Genomic DNA, 17,004 nt, shown 5'->3' with positions numbered 1-17,004 from the left:
CCCTCCTGCTATGTTCCTGTGTACTCCCTGCACTGGGTCAGGACTGATTCCCTCGCGAGACCAGCAGCAGAGGCCCCTGCTCCTCATCGCACACTGAACCTTAAAAATGAAGCTCATGTCATGGAGCTAAATGAAAGATTCCAGCAGAGAAACAAAAAGCATTGGAGTATGGCAGGGGGAGGTCTACAAGGAATGGCATAGGGTTCACTCAGAGAAACCTGTCCTAACTTTTCATTGCCTTTTACTACATGTACAGATCTCCATACCCAACAGGCATCAGATGTCCAACAGCAGCTCCATCAGCGAGTTCCTCCTCCTGCCATTCGCAGACACGCGGGAGCTGCAGCTCCTGCACTTCGCGCTCTTCCTGGCCATCTACCTGGCTGCCCTCCTGGGCAACGGCCTCATCCTCACCGCCGCAGCCTGCGACCACCGCCTCCACACCCCCATGTACTTCTTCCTCCTCGACCTCGCCCTCCTCGACCTGGGCTGCATCTCCACCACTCTCCCCAAAGCCGTGGTCAATTCCCTCTGGGACACCAGGGCCATTTCCTACACAGGATGTGCTGCCCAGGTCTTTTTCTTTTTCTTTTTGTTTTCAGCAGAGTGTTATCTTCTCACTGTCATGTCCTACGACCGCTACGTTGCCATCTGCAAGCCCCTGCACTACGGGAGCCTCCTGGGCAGCAGAGCTTGTGCCCAGATGGCAGCAGCTGCCTGGGGCAGTGGCTTTCTCCATGCTGTGCTGCACACTGCTAATGCATTTTCTCTGACACTTTGCCAAGGCAATGCTGTGGACCAGTTCTTCTGTGAAGTTCCAAAGATCCTCAAGCTCTCCTGCTCAAACTCCTACCTCAGGGAAGTTTGGATAATTATGGTTGGATTCTGTTTAGCGTCTGGCTGTTTCGTTTTCATCGTGCTGTCCTATGTGCAGATTTTCAGGGCTGTACTGAGGATGCCCTCTGAGCAGGGACAGCTCAAAGCCTTTTCCACGTGCCTCCCTCACCTGGCCGTGGCCTCCCTGTTTCTCAGCATGACCATATTTGCCTACCTGAAGTCCCCCTCCATCTCACCATCTCTGGACCTGGTGGTGGCAGTTCTGTACTCAGTTGTGCCACCGGCATTGAACCCCCTCATCTACAGCATGAGAAACAAGGAGCTTAAGAGTGCTGTTAGGAAAGTGATTGCATGGATATTTCTGATTAGTGATAAATTTAAATGATCTACACAAATGACTTCCCTTGCAGGCCTGCTCCTTGTTTATCATTATTGAAGTTTTTATCCTCAGTATCATTTGCATTTACTAATTTCTTAGAAATATGTTTCTTTATTCTTCGGCCACCTACTGCGGAATGAAACTGTTCTGTTTACTCTCGAGGCTTTATAATATGTGTATAACAGCAGGCCAGAGTAAACTCTGTGATAGCGTCTGCCTAATAAAATTGCATCTCCCCAGTGCTCTTCTTGAAGACTTGGTTCTTCTTTCAAAGCTGGTGCCAAGACCAGGGCTGAGCAGCTGCTCCCCGAAAAGCCTGTTGCTCCACGGATAAGGCAAAGAAAAAGCTCATTTTGTGAGCTGTGAGAGACCGAGGGTAGGATTTAGGAGTAAGCTGTTGGTGTCTGATGACAGCAGAAATGGTGAACAGTCACTGAGGTACACAGCCGTGACTGTCCCACAACCGTCAGGGCAGAGGACATCGTCCAGGAAATTAACGGGGAGCTGCCTGAAGCTGCCACAACCATGGAACCCAGTGAGAGGGTTTGGCAGCAGTGATCCCAACCCAGCTGGGTCTACTTCTCACCCTGTGCAGCTGTGTCTGTTTGCTTCTGTCCTGCAGTTCCTAGGGCCAGCACGCATCCTTGAGACAGTTTCCCCCAAGCTATCTGTTGGCCCTTACCTCAAAAGTCACCACCGGACGAGGCTTCTCAGCTCACGTACACCTGAAGGACTGGAGTGAAGCTGTGATCACAGAAAGAGCAAGCCCTTGGATCCTTGCAACATCCTTGGATCTCTGCATGGCTGGAAGCCTCTGCAAGCCCCATGGGAAAAGAGAGCCTACTGAGAACATCCTGATGCTCCATATACCATCCCCTCAGGCCATCAAGAAAGGTCCCTCAGCCCTAAGATCCAGCCCAGCTTCTTGTTGCATCAGCAACCAGGAGAAATTGCCCCAGAATACCCAACACTCTTGCGCTAGCAAGCAAATACGCCCATGTGTGTACATAAACACACCGTCTTGTACACACACACAAACGTGCACACACGGATACAGCTGAGCACACACAAACCGGTTCAACTGGGAACAGCATTTGCCCAGGGTAGGCAGTGACTGGAGCCTCACAAAGGGAGAGATCAGTCAAGCTGGAGTCACCCACAGGGACAGTACCGAATTAAGATGTCCACAGGCAAAAGATGACTCTGCAGCTCCTGTGGGATTCAGTGGGAGACAGCATGCACGAGGAAGGGAAGACACACAGGGACTGATGCTGTATAACCTGCCAGGCACCTAAGCACCGCACAGCCATTTTTTCCCCTCTCCCCTCACAGCAGGATGAATGAGAGAATTGAAAAAGGTAAAAGTGTGAGAACTCGGGGGTTCAGATGGGTAACAACTTCATAAGAAAGAAGACAAAGAAATAAACCAACAAATATAAGGGGAAAAACAAATACGAGAAAAACCACCTTCTTCTCGTATTTATAGGCATTGGTGAGATCCCTTCAGACCCTCCTCTGCTCTAGGCTAAAAACGTCCCTTATCACCCTGAGCCCGTGTAGAAACAAGCAAAACAAGGTCCCTATTTAGAGTCTGTTTTCTGGTGAGTGTGTTTGACAGCAACTGCGCAAGAAGACCCAAGCCCTCAGGTGCTATCCCGAGCAGCTTCCCTTCACGTGATGCAAATGCTGTGGCAAAGACTTATCCCTTGCTCGTCCCCGCCTGCAGTCACAGGACTGCCACCCAGCAGCACTGTGCCCAAGCTCCAGGAGCAATCGGGCCCAACCCAACACAAGGCCCAGGAGGAGAGCGCGGAAGTGAGAGCAGAGGAAAGAAGCAGCACCGGTTGCCGGGCGCCGATTGGCTGCCAGAGCCGCCAGGCAAAGGGAGCCCCACCCCCTGCCGGCTGCCTGGGGCTCGCTGCCATGGCAACCGTGCGACCGCCTGACCAGGCAGGGCGGGCGCCGCCATCTTAGGGGTCGTGGGCGGGCTGGGGGCGTCTCGGGGCCTGAGGGGGGGACCCGGCCCGTGTGCCCGGGGCGCCCCTGCCCGCCCCTGCCTTTGCTCGCTCCCTGTGCCTCACCGCCTTGTCTTCCCTTTTCTTTGCGGTGTCGAATGCACGAGAAGCCCGACAGGCTCGGGAAGGCGGCCAGTCACTTGCACAAGAAGCAATAGGGCTGGATGCTCCTGAAATGCTGCTTGTTGCTGGCCGGGGCGGCACCCTGCCACAGTCATGGTGCCAGCCTGGCAGCTTTGTGCCTGGGTATCACTGTGAGATCAGGCTAACAGGATGAAGGCTTTGTTCCTCATCCCTTCTGCTGAGAGAGGGGTTTTGCCTCTCGGCAGCAGCTATCCCCAGGCTCTCAGCATATTTAAGCAAACTAAATGCAGCTACAGCCTCTTCTTTGTCTGAGACCTGATCTCAGCTGATGAGGAAGGAATGGGACCAGCAAACCCTTTCTGGCTGCAGCAGCTCAGGCCCGGCTGCCCTGGCCCTGGGGCAGGAGGAGCTGCCTGAAGACCCCCAGGGATGGCACGGAGGGGCTGCAGGCCTCCCAGGGGCTGGCTTGTGCCTCGGATGTCCCATCTGTGGGGCTGAGCCCTCTGTGCCCCCAGGAGCTGCCGTGCCCTTCAGAGGGACTGGGGCTGTGGTGGCAGTGCCCAGAGCCCTGCAGCAGCCTGCTCCGGACACTGCCCTGGGGCCAGCCCAGCATGAGAAGCTGGGCTGGGCTGGGCAGGGGGCAGGGAGGTGGGCAGAGGGCAGGAAGGTGGGAGTGCCTCCACAGCAGAAAGGGATCCCTCAGCCTCTGTCAGACACCCCTTCTGCCTCTCCCCTCATCCAGACCCTGCAGCCATGCGGTGCCACGTGCACCCACCCTTCCAACCTGTGATGAGTTTTAGGCCTTGGCGGTAACCAAGGTCATGCCCGCTTTAGGAGGAATCAAAGGGTGTCAGAGGCAAGCCCAGGACTCAGGGACCGGGCTCCTGGACATGTCCTGACATCACTCAAGAGCTACTCGAGTGCCCCAGGACGGGAACGGAGCCGGCACACACTTACTCAGGCTGGAGTCTCTCCAGCTTGGCTGCTGCTCCCAACTCCTCTGCTGGGGCAGGGTTCTCAGCCTTCCTCCACCTCTTCCTGACCTCCTTGCTCCTGGGCTGGGCTGGAGGACGGGGAGTCCAAGCATGTTGGCTGTTGAATCGCTGCAAGGAGAAGACGCTCTCATCAAACAGGACTGGACACACAGGTGCTGTTTCCCAGAGGACCTCTTGAAAGGGCCCTGCAACAGGACCTGGGAACCAGGCGACTCGGCGCTGCCAGCCCACGTCTGGCTGCTGCTTTTATCCCTCCCTTTCTGCTGACAACCTCTCCCTCACAGGGAGGAGCAGGCAAAGCCCTGCCCTGCGGCCTGGTGCCCGTCCTGCTCCCACCACCCTGGGACCTGCCGCCCTCGGAGCCCTGGCGGAGAGGATCGCTGCTGTTCTCAGCGCTGTTGATCACTGCCAGTAGCTGGGGTATCTGTTGGTCCTCCCCCTCAGACCAGGCTTCCCATGCAGCCATTTCTGCCCGGGCTTGCTCTTGTAGCTTTCGGTACGTGGGCCATGAGCTGTCTGTTTGGTCCCACTGTGAAGACAGGTTCCAGACCTCCTGGAGGAAAAAAAAACAAAACAAAAACACAACAGCAGACAGGATTGGTCTCAGCTGTCCCTCAGGCCTAACCCGCACTCCTGCCCCCTCGCCTCAGCCGGTCTGTCAGCAGTGCTTCGACCCTCCAGGATGAGGGGCCCTGAAGCTAGGCCAGGCTCCTCAACTCGTGACAAACACAGCTGAACAGCCCGCGGTGACCAAAGCCCTCTGCCATCAATGACCCAGAAAGGCCTTGTTCCTTTTCCATGGCCCCTGGTCAAAATGAAGTGGCTCATGGCAACACGGGAGGCAGTAAGAGGCAGGGAAGGTGTGCGGGACGCCACCTTCTGTCTCCTGAGGAAGAGATGAAGGAGGTAACAAACGTGGAAATGAACGCATCCCAAGGGACCTGCTCGGGATCGCTCCACACAAAGAGGCTTTTGCACAGGCCCAAACAGCACGGTCATTGCAGCAAGGCAGAGCAGGTACCTGCAGCGCTCTCCTGGAGGCTTCAGGAGCAGGGAGCGCAGTGGTGGTTGTAAGGAATGGTCCAGCAATTCGTGCCACTAAGGGATTTGAAGGGTTAACATTGAGGCCTGGGTTTAGGTGATAAGAGAACAAAGGGATTTCTTCAGAGAAAACCTGCTGACTCTGCACGGACGTGCAGTAACTTCTGACAGCCGGCCAAGAGACCACTAGATAAGGAGGAAGAATATGAGCCTCCCCGTCTGAGCGGCCCCCAAGAGACTAACAGAGACTGATAAGCAGGCGCACCTGGGAGGACTTTGGATTCGGGAAACCAATTATAATAACCCTGCCTCTTCTAGAAGTAGTAATGAATATGTATTAGCCTAGGAGCATAAAAACCAGCCGCCTTACGTAACAGGTGTGCGTCCTGGTGGAGCAGAGACTCCCGGCGCACCCAGCGCTGTTTGCTCGCCTCTATTCGTTTAATAAATTGTAAACTTTGATTGTAATCCTATTTGGGACTCAGTCATTTATAACAGTGGTGGACTTGGCTCGAGGAGCTGTTTCCTGCCTGTCTGCCTTCTTCGTCCCGGGGGAGCTGCCCGGACACGGGGGGAGCACACTGCAAACAGACACCAGGAGGAGGCTGCATGAGCCCAGGGGAATTCAGTCTCCAGTCCAAGCTCGCAAGCTGCGTCAGCCTCTGCAGCAGACGGCAGTTCCACAACGAGCGGGCGTATTGGACTGGCTGTGTTCACTTCAGCAGAGACAGAGAGAGCCAAACGCGAAGCTGTGGCACCACCTGCCTTCAGGAAGGCTCGGGATGCCCGCATCCAGGCCCTTTTTGGTGGAAGAAGGAGAGGAGCAGTGTCTTGCGCAAGGACAGGAGCCGAGAGACACCATTATGGCCCACCCGGGCTTTACTTCAGCTTCTCCTCTGTGGCCCTGAAACACGGTGCGCTCATGGGTGGAAAACAGGTTATCGCTGCGGAGCCAGTAGCATCAGAGAAAGCCGTCAGGTAAGGAGGGCAGTCATGCCATCTCCCTACCTCAGCACTCTCTTGTGCCTGCCACAACGTTTGGGATAGCGTTTGAAAAAAATGCCTGAAAGAAACTTTCCCAGGAAGCCTCCCGCTGGGTCAGCCAAGGGCTGCGGAGGAAATGCACTCACCTTGGGAACATCTGGATCCCACGAGCGGTGGTCTCGCCACTGAAGGCGGTCAGATGTGCCGGCCACATTCTCTGCAAAGAGACACAGACCTGCTGGAGGGTTTCTGAGGCGGTTTTCTCACGGCTCTCATTGACAGGAAGCAAACCTGTCTCCCAAGCCAAAAGAAAGCCTTCTCTCCAAAGCCCTCCTCCAAAGCCTCTTCCATGAACCTTTGTTCTGCTCTGGAGGAGCTGCATGGCAGAATATGGAGGCTGTACAGTAACACTGCCAGGCTTTTTGCAGGGGCAAGCGCCCAGATGCTCAGAAGAAACTCTCTTTGTTAACGGAGAAAGCAGCTAAGGGGGCAAGCGAGGGGAAGGGCATTTGACTGGCCTGCCATGTCCGGGCTGGCCAACAGCGGTCGGATTCCTCACCCTTCACTAGGATTCCCAAAGAAATTGAAGTAGCCCTCAAAACCTCACCAACTTACACTGTGGAGCAGTGCAACAAGGCCCGCAGTGCTCTCCAGACGTTTGACACAGTCCAGATAAAACTTCATGCACGGGAAACCATCTTCGCACGTCAGAACACCAATGTCCCTGAAGGCAAAGGGGACGTGCTCCTTGCTCCTCAGGAGGAAGCAGTACAAGAGGATGGTCTCTTGCACACAGTTCTTCACCACGTGCAGTGGGAAGGAGGTGGCTCGCGATAGCTGCACGCAGTTCAGCGGCTCGATCTTGACACCATCTGCAAGGAGAAGCAACATCCTCACTGCCACAGCAAGCCCAAGTTGCTTGCAACATTCAGAACAAGTTCCCAGAGAAAGGGTCGCTCAGACGAACTGCTCCTGGGGCACAGTTTCTTTTGGGGGAACTCAAGCTGTACCCTGACCGTCGGAGACAATCCTCTACTTCTCCCAGGCCTTTCCAAAGAGCAGGGAGAACAAACCGTTGCGGACATGGGGCAGGAAGAGGGGGGCTGCTGCCTTCTCACCAGGGAGGATCTCAGTGGGACAGTAGATCTCCTCCAGCCACAACTCATCGATGTCCAGCTGGAAGAAAGGTCTTCGAATCAAGAGCAGCTCTTCTTTGCCATGGAACTGCTCTCGGACAACACCAAAGGTCCCGAGTCCCGCAACCCAAACGCCCTGCACACAGAAAAGACAGAAAGGCCGAGGAGGGAGTTCTTGAGAGACGGGAAAAGGGATGACTGTCAGAGCAGGGGGACACTGCTCTGTGCCCTGCCCGCTCCTCAGGGACAATGGGGCAAGGTGGGGCACTTTGGAAAGCTTTGCAAAAGAGCCGCATCCTCTGTTTCTTTCGTCACCCCCCTCACAGGATTTGCCAACATCCCTTGGCTAGAGAAGCGCCCGGAGGTTTCCAGCACACGGATTAGGCCTGGGACTGACTGCCAGCAACTGTCCTAGGCACGGAGCCAGGATATTCCCCCATCTCTCTGCTCGCCCTCCCCACTCAGGCCGCAGGGAAGAGTGAAGCCCTAGGGTGTGCCAAACACCTGAGAGGCAGAGCACATCTGGCCTTGGTTTCTCTCCCAGCTGGCCAAGAAGCTGCTCCGGGCACCCCGGGCAGTCTCAGAGCACTGCCATGGTGCTCGAGCAGGGATTGCTCTGCAGGGCCCAGGACACCAGCCCACCTTACTCCGCTTCAGCTCTTCCAGAATGTACTCGGATACGGAGTACCGAGGCCCCCTCGGGACCCTGGGGTCCCCTCTAGTCCTTGACTAGAGGTGTGGTGCTGAGACCTTGTTCAGGTCCCTTGAGAAAGGCTGGGCATTGACAGATTGGCAGTGGATTCATCTGGTCTCAGCAGCATCTGGCTTCTTTTCAGGGTAACATAAATGTGATTGCCCTCCATCTACAAAAGCTCAGGCAGCTGGGGACAAGTCCAGCCAGCTCCCTCACTCTGCTCTGAGCCACAGGGAATCCCTTTGCCTCTCAGGTCTCACAACCATTCCCTGTGAGTGCAGCAGAAATGCTCAGGATTTCTGACTTCAGAGAACACTGTGTGGGCATGAAGAGGGGGAAGAGAATGTGTATAAAACATTGCCCCTAAAACTCCTTTCTGCCAACTACATTATGTAGCAGCGGAATGCAGATGTTAACATGCTGACATGAAGATGATCAGCATGCTGGAGCACCTCTCCTTCGAAGAAAGGCTGAGAGAGCTGGGGCTGAGCAGGGTGACCTCACTGCAGCTTTTCCGCATTTAAAGGGGTCTTCTAAAAATATGGAGAGCTATTTTTTTGATCAATCAAATCATGACAGGATCAGGGGAATGTTTTTAAACTAAAAGCGGGGAGATTTAGATTAGAGATTAGGAGGAAATTCTTCACTCAGAGGGAGGCGAGGTACTGAAACATATTGCCCAGATAGGCTGGGCATTCATTTCATCTGACAAAATCTGAAAATAAAACCTTGCCCTCCTGCTATGTTCCTGTGTACTCCCTGCACTGGGTCAGGACTGATTCCCTCGCGAGACCAGCAGCAGAGGCCCCTGCTCCTCATCGCACACTGAACCTTAAAAATGAAGCTCATGTCATGGAGCTAAATGAAAGATTCCAGCAGAGAAACAAAAAGCATTGGAGTATGGCAGGGGGAGGTCTACAAGGAATGGCATAGGGTTCACTCAGAGAAACCTGTCCTAACTTTTCATTGCCTTTTACTACATGTACAGATCTCCATACCCAACAGGCATCAGATGTCCAACAGCAGCTCCATCAGCGAGTTCCTCCTCCTGCCATTCGCAGACACGCGGGAGCTGCAGCTCCTGCACTTCGCGCTCTTCCTGGCCATCTACCTGGCTGCCCTCCTGGGCAACGGCCTCATCCTCACCGCCGCAGCCTGCGACCACCGCCTCCACACCCCCATGTACTTCTTCCTCCTCGACCTCGCCCTCCTCGACCTGGGCTGCATCTCCACCACTCTCCCCAAAGCCGTGGTCAATTCCCTCTGGGACACCAGGGCCATTTCCTACACAGGATGTGCTGCCCAGGTCTTTTTCTTTTTCTTTTTGTTTTCAGCAGAGTGTTATCTTCTCACTGTCATGTCCTACGACCGCTACGTTGCCATCTGCAAGCCCCTGCACTACGGGAGCCTCCTGGGCAGCAGAGCTTGTGCCCAGATGGCAGCAGCTGCCTGGGGCAGTGGCTTTCTCCATGCTGTGCTGCACACTGCTAATGCATTTTCTCTGACACTTTGCCAAGGCAATGCTGTGGACCAGTTCTTCTGTGAAGTTCCAAAGATCCTCAAGCTCTCCTGCTCAAACTCCTACCTCAGGGAAGTTTGGATAATTATGGTTGGATTCTGTTTAGCGTCTGGCTGTTTCGTTTTCATCGTGCTGTCCTATGTGCAGATTTTCAGGGCTGTACTGAGGATGCCCTCTGAGCAGGGACAGCTCAAAGCCTTTTCCACGTGCCTCCCTCACCTGGCCGTGGCCTCCCTGTTTCTCAGCATGACCATATTTGCCTACCTGAAGTCCCCCTCCATCTCACCATCTCTGGACCTGGTGGTGGCAGTTCTGTACTCAGTTGTGCCACCGGCATTGAACCCCCTCATCTACAGCATGAGAAACAAGGAGCTTAAGAGTGCTGTTAGGAAAGTGATTGCATGGATATTTCTGATTAGTGATAAATTTAAATGATCTACACAAATGACTTCCCTTGCAGGCCTGCTCCTTGTTTATCATTATTGAAGTTTTTATCCTCAGTATCATTTGCATTTACTAATTTCTTAGAAATATGTTTCTTTATTCTTCGGCCACCTACTGCGGAATGAAACTGTTCTGTTTACTCTCGAGGCTTTATAATATGTGTATAACAGCAGGCCAGAGTAAACTCTGTGATAGCGTCTGCCTAATAAAATTGCATCTCCCCAGTGCTCTTCTTGAAGACTTGGTTCTTCTTTCAAAGCTGGTGCCAAGACCAGGGCTGAGCAGCTGCTCCCCGAAAAGCCTGTTGCTCCACGGATAAGGCAAAGAAAAAGCTCATTTTGTGAGCTGTGAGAGACCGAGGGTAGGATTTAGGAGTAAGCTGTTGGTGTCTGATGACAGCAGAAATGGTGAACAGTCACTGAGGTACACAGCCGTGACTGTCCCACAACCGTCAGGGCAGAGGACATCGTCCAGGAAATTAACGGGGAGCTGCCTGAAGCTGCCACAACCATGGAACCCAGTGAGAGGGTTTGGCAGCAGTGATCCCAACCCAGCTGGGTCTACTTCTCACCCTGTGCAGCTGTGTCTGTTTGCTTCTGTCCTGCAGTTCCTAGGGCCAGCACGCATCCTTGAGACAGTTTCCCCCAAGCTATCTGTTGGCCCTTACCTCAAAAGTCACCACCGGACGAGGCTTCTCAGCTCACGTACACCTGAAGGACTGGAGTGAAGCTGTGATCACAGAAAGAGCAAGCCCTTGGATCCTTGCAACATCCTTGGATCTCTGCATGGCTGGAAGCCTCTGCAAGCCCCATGGGAAAAGAGAGCCTACTGAGAACATCCTGATGCTCCATATACCATCCCCTCAGGCCATCAAGAAAGGTCCCTCAGCCCTAAGATCCAGCCCAGCTTCTTGTTGCATCAGCAACCAGGAGAAATTGCCCCAGAATACCCAACACTCTTGCGCTAGCAAGCAAATACGCCCATGTGTGTACATAAACACACCGTCTTGTACACACACACAAACGTGCACACACGGATACAGCTGAGCACACACAAACCGGTTCAACTGGGAACAGCATTTGCCCAGGGTAGGCAGTGACTGGAGCCTCACAAAGGGAGAGATCAGTCAAGCTGGAGTCACCCACAGGGACAGTACCGAATTAAGATGTCCACAGGCAAAAGATGACTCTGCAGCTCCTGTGGGATTCAGTGGGAGACAGCATGCACGAGGAAGGGAAGACACACAGGGACTGATGCTGTATAACCTGCCAGGCACCTAAGCACCGCACAGCCATTTTTTCCCCTCTCCCCTCACAGCAGGATGAATGAGAGAATTGAAAAAGGTAAAAGTGTGAGAACTCGGGGGTTCAGATGGGTAACAACTTCATAAGAAAGAAGACAAAGAAATAAACCAACAAATATAAGGGGAAAAACAAATACGAGAAAAACCACCTTCTTCTCGTATTTATAGGCATTGGTGAGATCCCTTCAGACCCTCCTCTGCTCTAGGCTAAAAACGTCCCTTATCACCCTGAGCCCGTGTAGAAACAAGCAAAACAAGGTCCCTATTTAGAGTCTGTTTTCTGGTGAGTGTGTTTGACAGCAACTGCGCAAGAAGACCCAAGCCCTCAGGTGCTATCCCGAGCAGCTTCCCTTCACGTGATGCAAATGCTGTGGCAAAGACTTATCCCTTGCTCGTCCCCGCCTGCAGTCACAGGACTGCCACCCAGCAGCACTGTGCCCAAGCTCCAGGAGCAATCGGGCCCAACCCAACACAAGGCCCAGGAGGAGAGCGCGGAAGTGAGAGCAGAGGAAAGAAGCAGCACCGGTTGCCGGGCGCCGATTGGCTGCCAGAGCCGCCAGGCAAAGGGAGCCCCACCCCCTGCCGGCTGCCTGGGGCTCGCTGCCATGGCAACCGTGCGACCGCCTGACCAGGCAGGGCGGGCGCCGCCATCTTAGGGGTCGTGGGCGGGCTGGGGGCGTCTCGGGGCCTGAGGGGGGGACCCGGCCCGTGTGCCCGGGGCGCCCCTGCCCGCCCCTGCCTTTGCTCGCTCCCTGTGCCTCACCGCCTTGTCTTCCCTTTTCTTTGCGGTGTCGAATGCACGAGAAGCCCGACAGGCTCGGGAAGGCGGCCAGTCACTTGCACAAGAAGCAATAGGGCTGGATGCTCCTGAAATGCTGCTTGTTGCTGGCCGGGGCGGCACCCTGCCACAGTCATGGTGCCAGCCTGGCAGCTTTGTGCCTGGGTATCACTGTGAGATCAGGCTAACAGGATGAAGGCTTTGTTCCTCATCCCTTCTGCTGAGAGAGGGGTTTTGCCTCTCGGCAGCAGCTATCCCCAGGCTCTCAGCATATTTAAGCAAACTAAATGCAGCTACAGCCTCTTCTTTGTCTGAGACCTGATCTCAGCTGATGAGGAAGGAATGGGACCAGCAAACCCTTTCTGGCTGCAGCAGCTCAGGCCCGGCTGCCCTGGCCCTGGGGCAGGAGGAGCTGCCTGAAGACCCCCAGGGATGGCACGGAGGGGCTGCAGGCCTCCCAGGGGCTGGCTTGTGCCTCGGATGTCCCATCTGTGGGGCTGAGCCCTCTGTGCCCCCAGGAGCTGCCGTGCCCTTCAGAGGGACTGGGGCTGTGGTGGCAGTGCCCAGAGCCCTGCAGCAGCCTGCTCCGGACACTGCCCTGGGGCCAGCCCAGCATGAGAAGCTGGGCTGGGCTGGGCAGGGGGCAGGGAGGTGGGCAGAGGGCAGGAAGGTGGGAGTGCCTCCACAGCAGAAAGGGATCCCTCAGCCTCTGTCAGACACCCCTTCTGCCTCTCCCCTCATCCAGACCCTGCAGCCATGCGGTGCCACGTGCACCCACCCTTCCAACCTGTGATGAGTTTTAGGCCTTGGCGGTAACCAAGGTCATGCCCGCTTTAGGAGGAATCAAAGGGTGTCAGAGGCAAGCCCAGGACTCAGGGACCGGGCTCCTGGACATGTCCTGACATCACTCAAGAGCTACTCGAGTGCCCCAGGACGGGAACGGAGCCGGCACACACTTACTCAGGCTGGAGTCTCTCCAGCTTGGCTGCTGCTCCCAACTCCTCTGCTGGGGCAGGGTTCTCAGCCTTCCTCCACCTCTTCCTGACCTCCTTGCTCCTGGGCTGGGCTGGAGGACGGGGAGTCCAAGCATGTTGGCTGTTGAATCGCTGCAAGGAGAAGACGCTCTCATCAAACAGGACTGGACACACAGGTGCTGTTTCCCAGAGGACCTCTTGAAAGGGCCCTGCAACAGGACCTGGGAACCAGGCGACTCGGCGCTGCCAGCCCACGTCTGGCTGCTGCTTTTATCCCTCCCTTTCTGCTGACAACCTCTCCCTCACAGGGAGGAGCAGGCAAAGCCCTGCCCTGCGGCCTGGTGCCCGTCCTGCTCCCACCACCCTGGGACCTGCCGCCCTCGGAGCCCTGGCGGAGAGGATCGCTGCTGTTCTCAGCGCTGTTGATCACTGCCAGTAGCTGGGGTATCTGTTGGTCCTCCCCCTCAGACCAGGCTTCCCATGCAGCCATTTCTGCCCGGGCTTGCTCTTGTAGCTTTCGGTACGTGGGCCATGAGCTGTCTGTTTGGTCCCACTGTGAAGACAGGTTCCAGACCTCCTGGAGGAAAAAAAAACAAAACAAAAACACAACAGCAGACAGGATTGGTCTCAGCTGTCCCTCAGGCCTAACCCGCACTCCTGCCCCCTCGCCTCAGCCGGTCTGTCAGCAGTGCTTCGACCCTCCAGGATGAGGGGCCCTGAAGCTAGGCCAGGCTCCTCAACTCGTGACAAACACAGCTGAACAGCCCGCGGTGACCAAAGCCCTCTGCCATCAATGACCCAGAAAGGCCTTGTTCCTTTTCCATGGCCCCTGGTCAAAATGAAGTGGCTCATGGCAACACGGGAGGCAGTAAGAGGCAGGGAAGGTGTGCGGGACGCCACCTTCTGTCTCCTGAGGAAGAGATGAAGGAGGTAACAAACGTGGAAATGAACGCATCCCAAGGGACCTGCTCGGGATCGCTCCACACAAAGAGGCTTTTGCACAGGCCCAAACAGCACGGTCATTGCAGCAAGGCAGAGCAGGTACCTGCAGCGCTCTCCTGGAGGCTTCAGGAGCAGGGAGCGCAGTGGTGGTTGTAAGGAATGGTCCAGCAATTCGTGCCACTAAGGGATTTGAAGGGTTAACATTGAGGCCTGGGTTTAGGTGATAAGAGAACAAAGGGATTTCTTCAGAGAAAACCTGCTGACTCTGCACGGACGTGCAGTAACTTCTGACAGCCGGCCAAGAGACCACTAGATAAGGAGGAAGAATATGAGCCTCCCCGTCTGAGCGGCCCCCAAGAGACTAACAGAGACTGATAAGCAGGCGCACCTGGGAGGACTTTGGATTCGGGAAACCAATTATAATAACCCTGCCTCTTCTAGAAGTAGTAATGAATATGTATTAGCCTAGGAGCATAAAAACCAGCCGCCTTACGTAACAGGTGTGCGTCCTGGTGGAGCAGAGACTCCCGGCGCACCCAGCGCTGTTTGCTCGCCTCTATTCGTTTAATAAATTGTAAACTTTGATTGTAATCCTATTTGGGACTCAGTCATTTATAACAGTGGTGGACTTGGCTCGAGGAGCTGTTTCCTGCCTGTCTGCCTTCTTCGTCCCGGGGGAGCTGCCCGGACACGGGGGGAGCACACTGCAAACAGACACCAGGAGGAGGCTGCATGAGCCCAGGGGAATTCAGTCTCCAGTCCAAGCTCGCAAGCTGCGTCAGCCTCTGCAGCAGACGGCAGTTCCACAACGAGCGGGCGTATTGGACTGGCTGTGTTCACTTCAGCAGAGACAGAGAGAGCCAAACGCGAAGCTGTGGCACCACCTGCCTTCAGGAAGGCTCGGGATGCCCGCATCCAGGCCCTTTTTGGTGGAAGAAGGAGAGGAGCAGTGTCTTGCGCAAGGACAGGAGCCGAGAGACACCATTATGGCCCACCCGGGCTTTACTTCAGCTTCTCCTCTGTGGCCCTGAAACACGGTGCGCTCATGGGTGGAAAACAGGTTATCGCTGCGGAGCCAGTAGCATCAGAGAAAGCCGTCAGGTAAGGAGGGCAGTCATGCCATCTCCCTACCTCAGCACTCTCTTGTGCCTGCCACAACGTTTGGGATAGCGTTTGAAAAAAATGCCTGAAAGAAACTTTCCCAGGAAGCCTCCCGCTGGGTCAGCCAAGGGCTGCGGAGGAAATGCACTCACCTTGGGAACATCTGGATCCCACGAGCGGTGGTCTCGCCACTGAAGGCGGTCAGATGTGCCGGCCACATTCTCTGCAAAGAGACACAGACCTGCTGGAGGGTTTCTGAGGCGGTTTTCTCACGGCTCTCATTGACAGGAAGCAAACCTGTCTCCCAAGCCAAAAGAAAGCCTTCTCTCCAAAGTCCTCCTCCAAAGCCTCTTCCATGAACCTTTGTTCTGCTCTGGAGGAGCTGCATGGCAGAATATGGAGGCTGTACAGTAACACTGCCAGGCTTTTTGCAGGGGCAAGCGCCCAGATGCTCAGAAGAAACTCTCTTTGTTAACGGAGAAAGCAGCTAAGGGGGCAAGCGAGGGGAAGGGCATTTGACTGGCCTGCCATGTCCGGGCTGGCCAACAGCGGTCGGATTCCTCACCCTTCACTAGGATTCCCAAAGAAACTGAAGTAGCCCTCAAAACCTCACCAACTTACACTGTGGAGCAGTGCAACAAGGCCCGCAGTGCTCTCCAGACGTTTGACACAGTCCAGATAAAACTTCATGCACGGGAAACCATCTTCGCACGTCAGAACACCAATGTCCCTGAAGGCAAAGGGGACGTGCTCCTTGCTCCTCAGGAGGAAGCAGTACAAGAGGATGGTCTCTTGCACACAGTTCTTCACCACGTGCAGTGGGAAGGAGGTGGCTCGCGATAGCTGCACGCAGTTCAGCGGCTCGATCTTGACACCATCTGCAAGGAGAAGCAACATCCTCACTGCCACAGCAAGCCCAAGTTGCTTGCAACATTCAGAACAAGTTCCCAGAGAAAGGGTCGCTCAGACGAACTGCTCCTGGGGCACAGTTTCTTTTGGGGGAACTCAAGCTGTACCCTGACCGTCGGAGACAATCCTCTACTTCTCCCAGGCCTTTCCAAAGAGCAGGGAGAACAAACCGTTGCGGACATGGGGCAGGAAGAGGGGGGCTGCTGCCTTCTCACCAGGGAGGATCTCAGTGGGACAGTAGATCTCCTCCAGCCACAACTCATCGATGTCCAGCTGGAAGAAAGGTCTTCGAATCAAGAGCAGCTCTTCTTTGCCATGGAACTGCTCTCGGACAACACCAAAGGTCCCGAGTCCCGCAACCCAAACGCCCTGCACACAGAAAAGACAGAAAGGCCGAGGAGGGAGTTCTTGAGAGACGGGAAAAGGGATGACTGTCAGAGCAGGGGGACACTGCTCTGTGCCCTGCCCGCTCCTCAGGGACAATGGGGCAAGGTGGGGCACTTTGGAAAGCTTTGCAAAAGAGCCGCATCCTCTGTTTCTTTCGTCACCCCCCTCACAGGATTTGCCAACATCCCTTGGCTAGAGAAGCGCCCGGAGGTTTCCAGCACACGGATTAGGCCTGGGACTGACTGCCAGCAACTGTCCTAGGCACGGAGCCAGGATATTCCCCCATCTCTCTGCTCGCCCTCCCCACTCAGGCCGCAGGGAAGAGTGAAGCCCTAGGGTGTGCCAAACACCTGAGAGGCAGAGCACATCTGGCCTTGGTTTCTCTCCCAGCTGGCCAAGAAGCTGCTCCGGGCACCCCGGGCAGTCTCAGAGCACTGCCATGGTGCTCGAGCAGGGATTGCTCTGCAGGGCCCAGGACACCA

The 17,004-nt window shown here is 55.3% G+C and overlaps 1 protein-coding gene across 1 annotated transcript; it reads left to right on the top strand.

Moving 5' to 3' along the window:
* Positions 1 to 280: 280 nt before the first annotated feature.
* Positions 281 to 1,222, top strand: LOC310891861 (olfactory receptor 14C36-like; the record flags this gene model as incomplete). Its single annotated transcript, XM_083854091.1, has 1 exon — positions 281 to 1,222. One exon carries the CDS (start codon positions 281 to 283, stop codon positions 1,220 to 1,222), a length of 942 nt encoding a protein of 313 aa, XP_083710217.1.
* Positions 1,223 to 17,004: the final 15,782 nt, after the last annotated feature.

Source organism: Anser anser, assembly GCF_964211835.1.
Source record: "Anser anser genome assembly, contig: HAP1_SCAFFOLD_64, whole genome shotgun sequence".
Taxonomy (NCBI): Eukaryota; Metazoa; Chordata; class Aves; order Anseriformes; family Anatidae; genus Anser; species Anser anser.
Note: the sequence above shows the minus strand (reverse complement) of the source record. Positions and strands in the feature narration are given on the sequence as shown.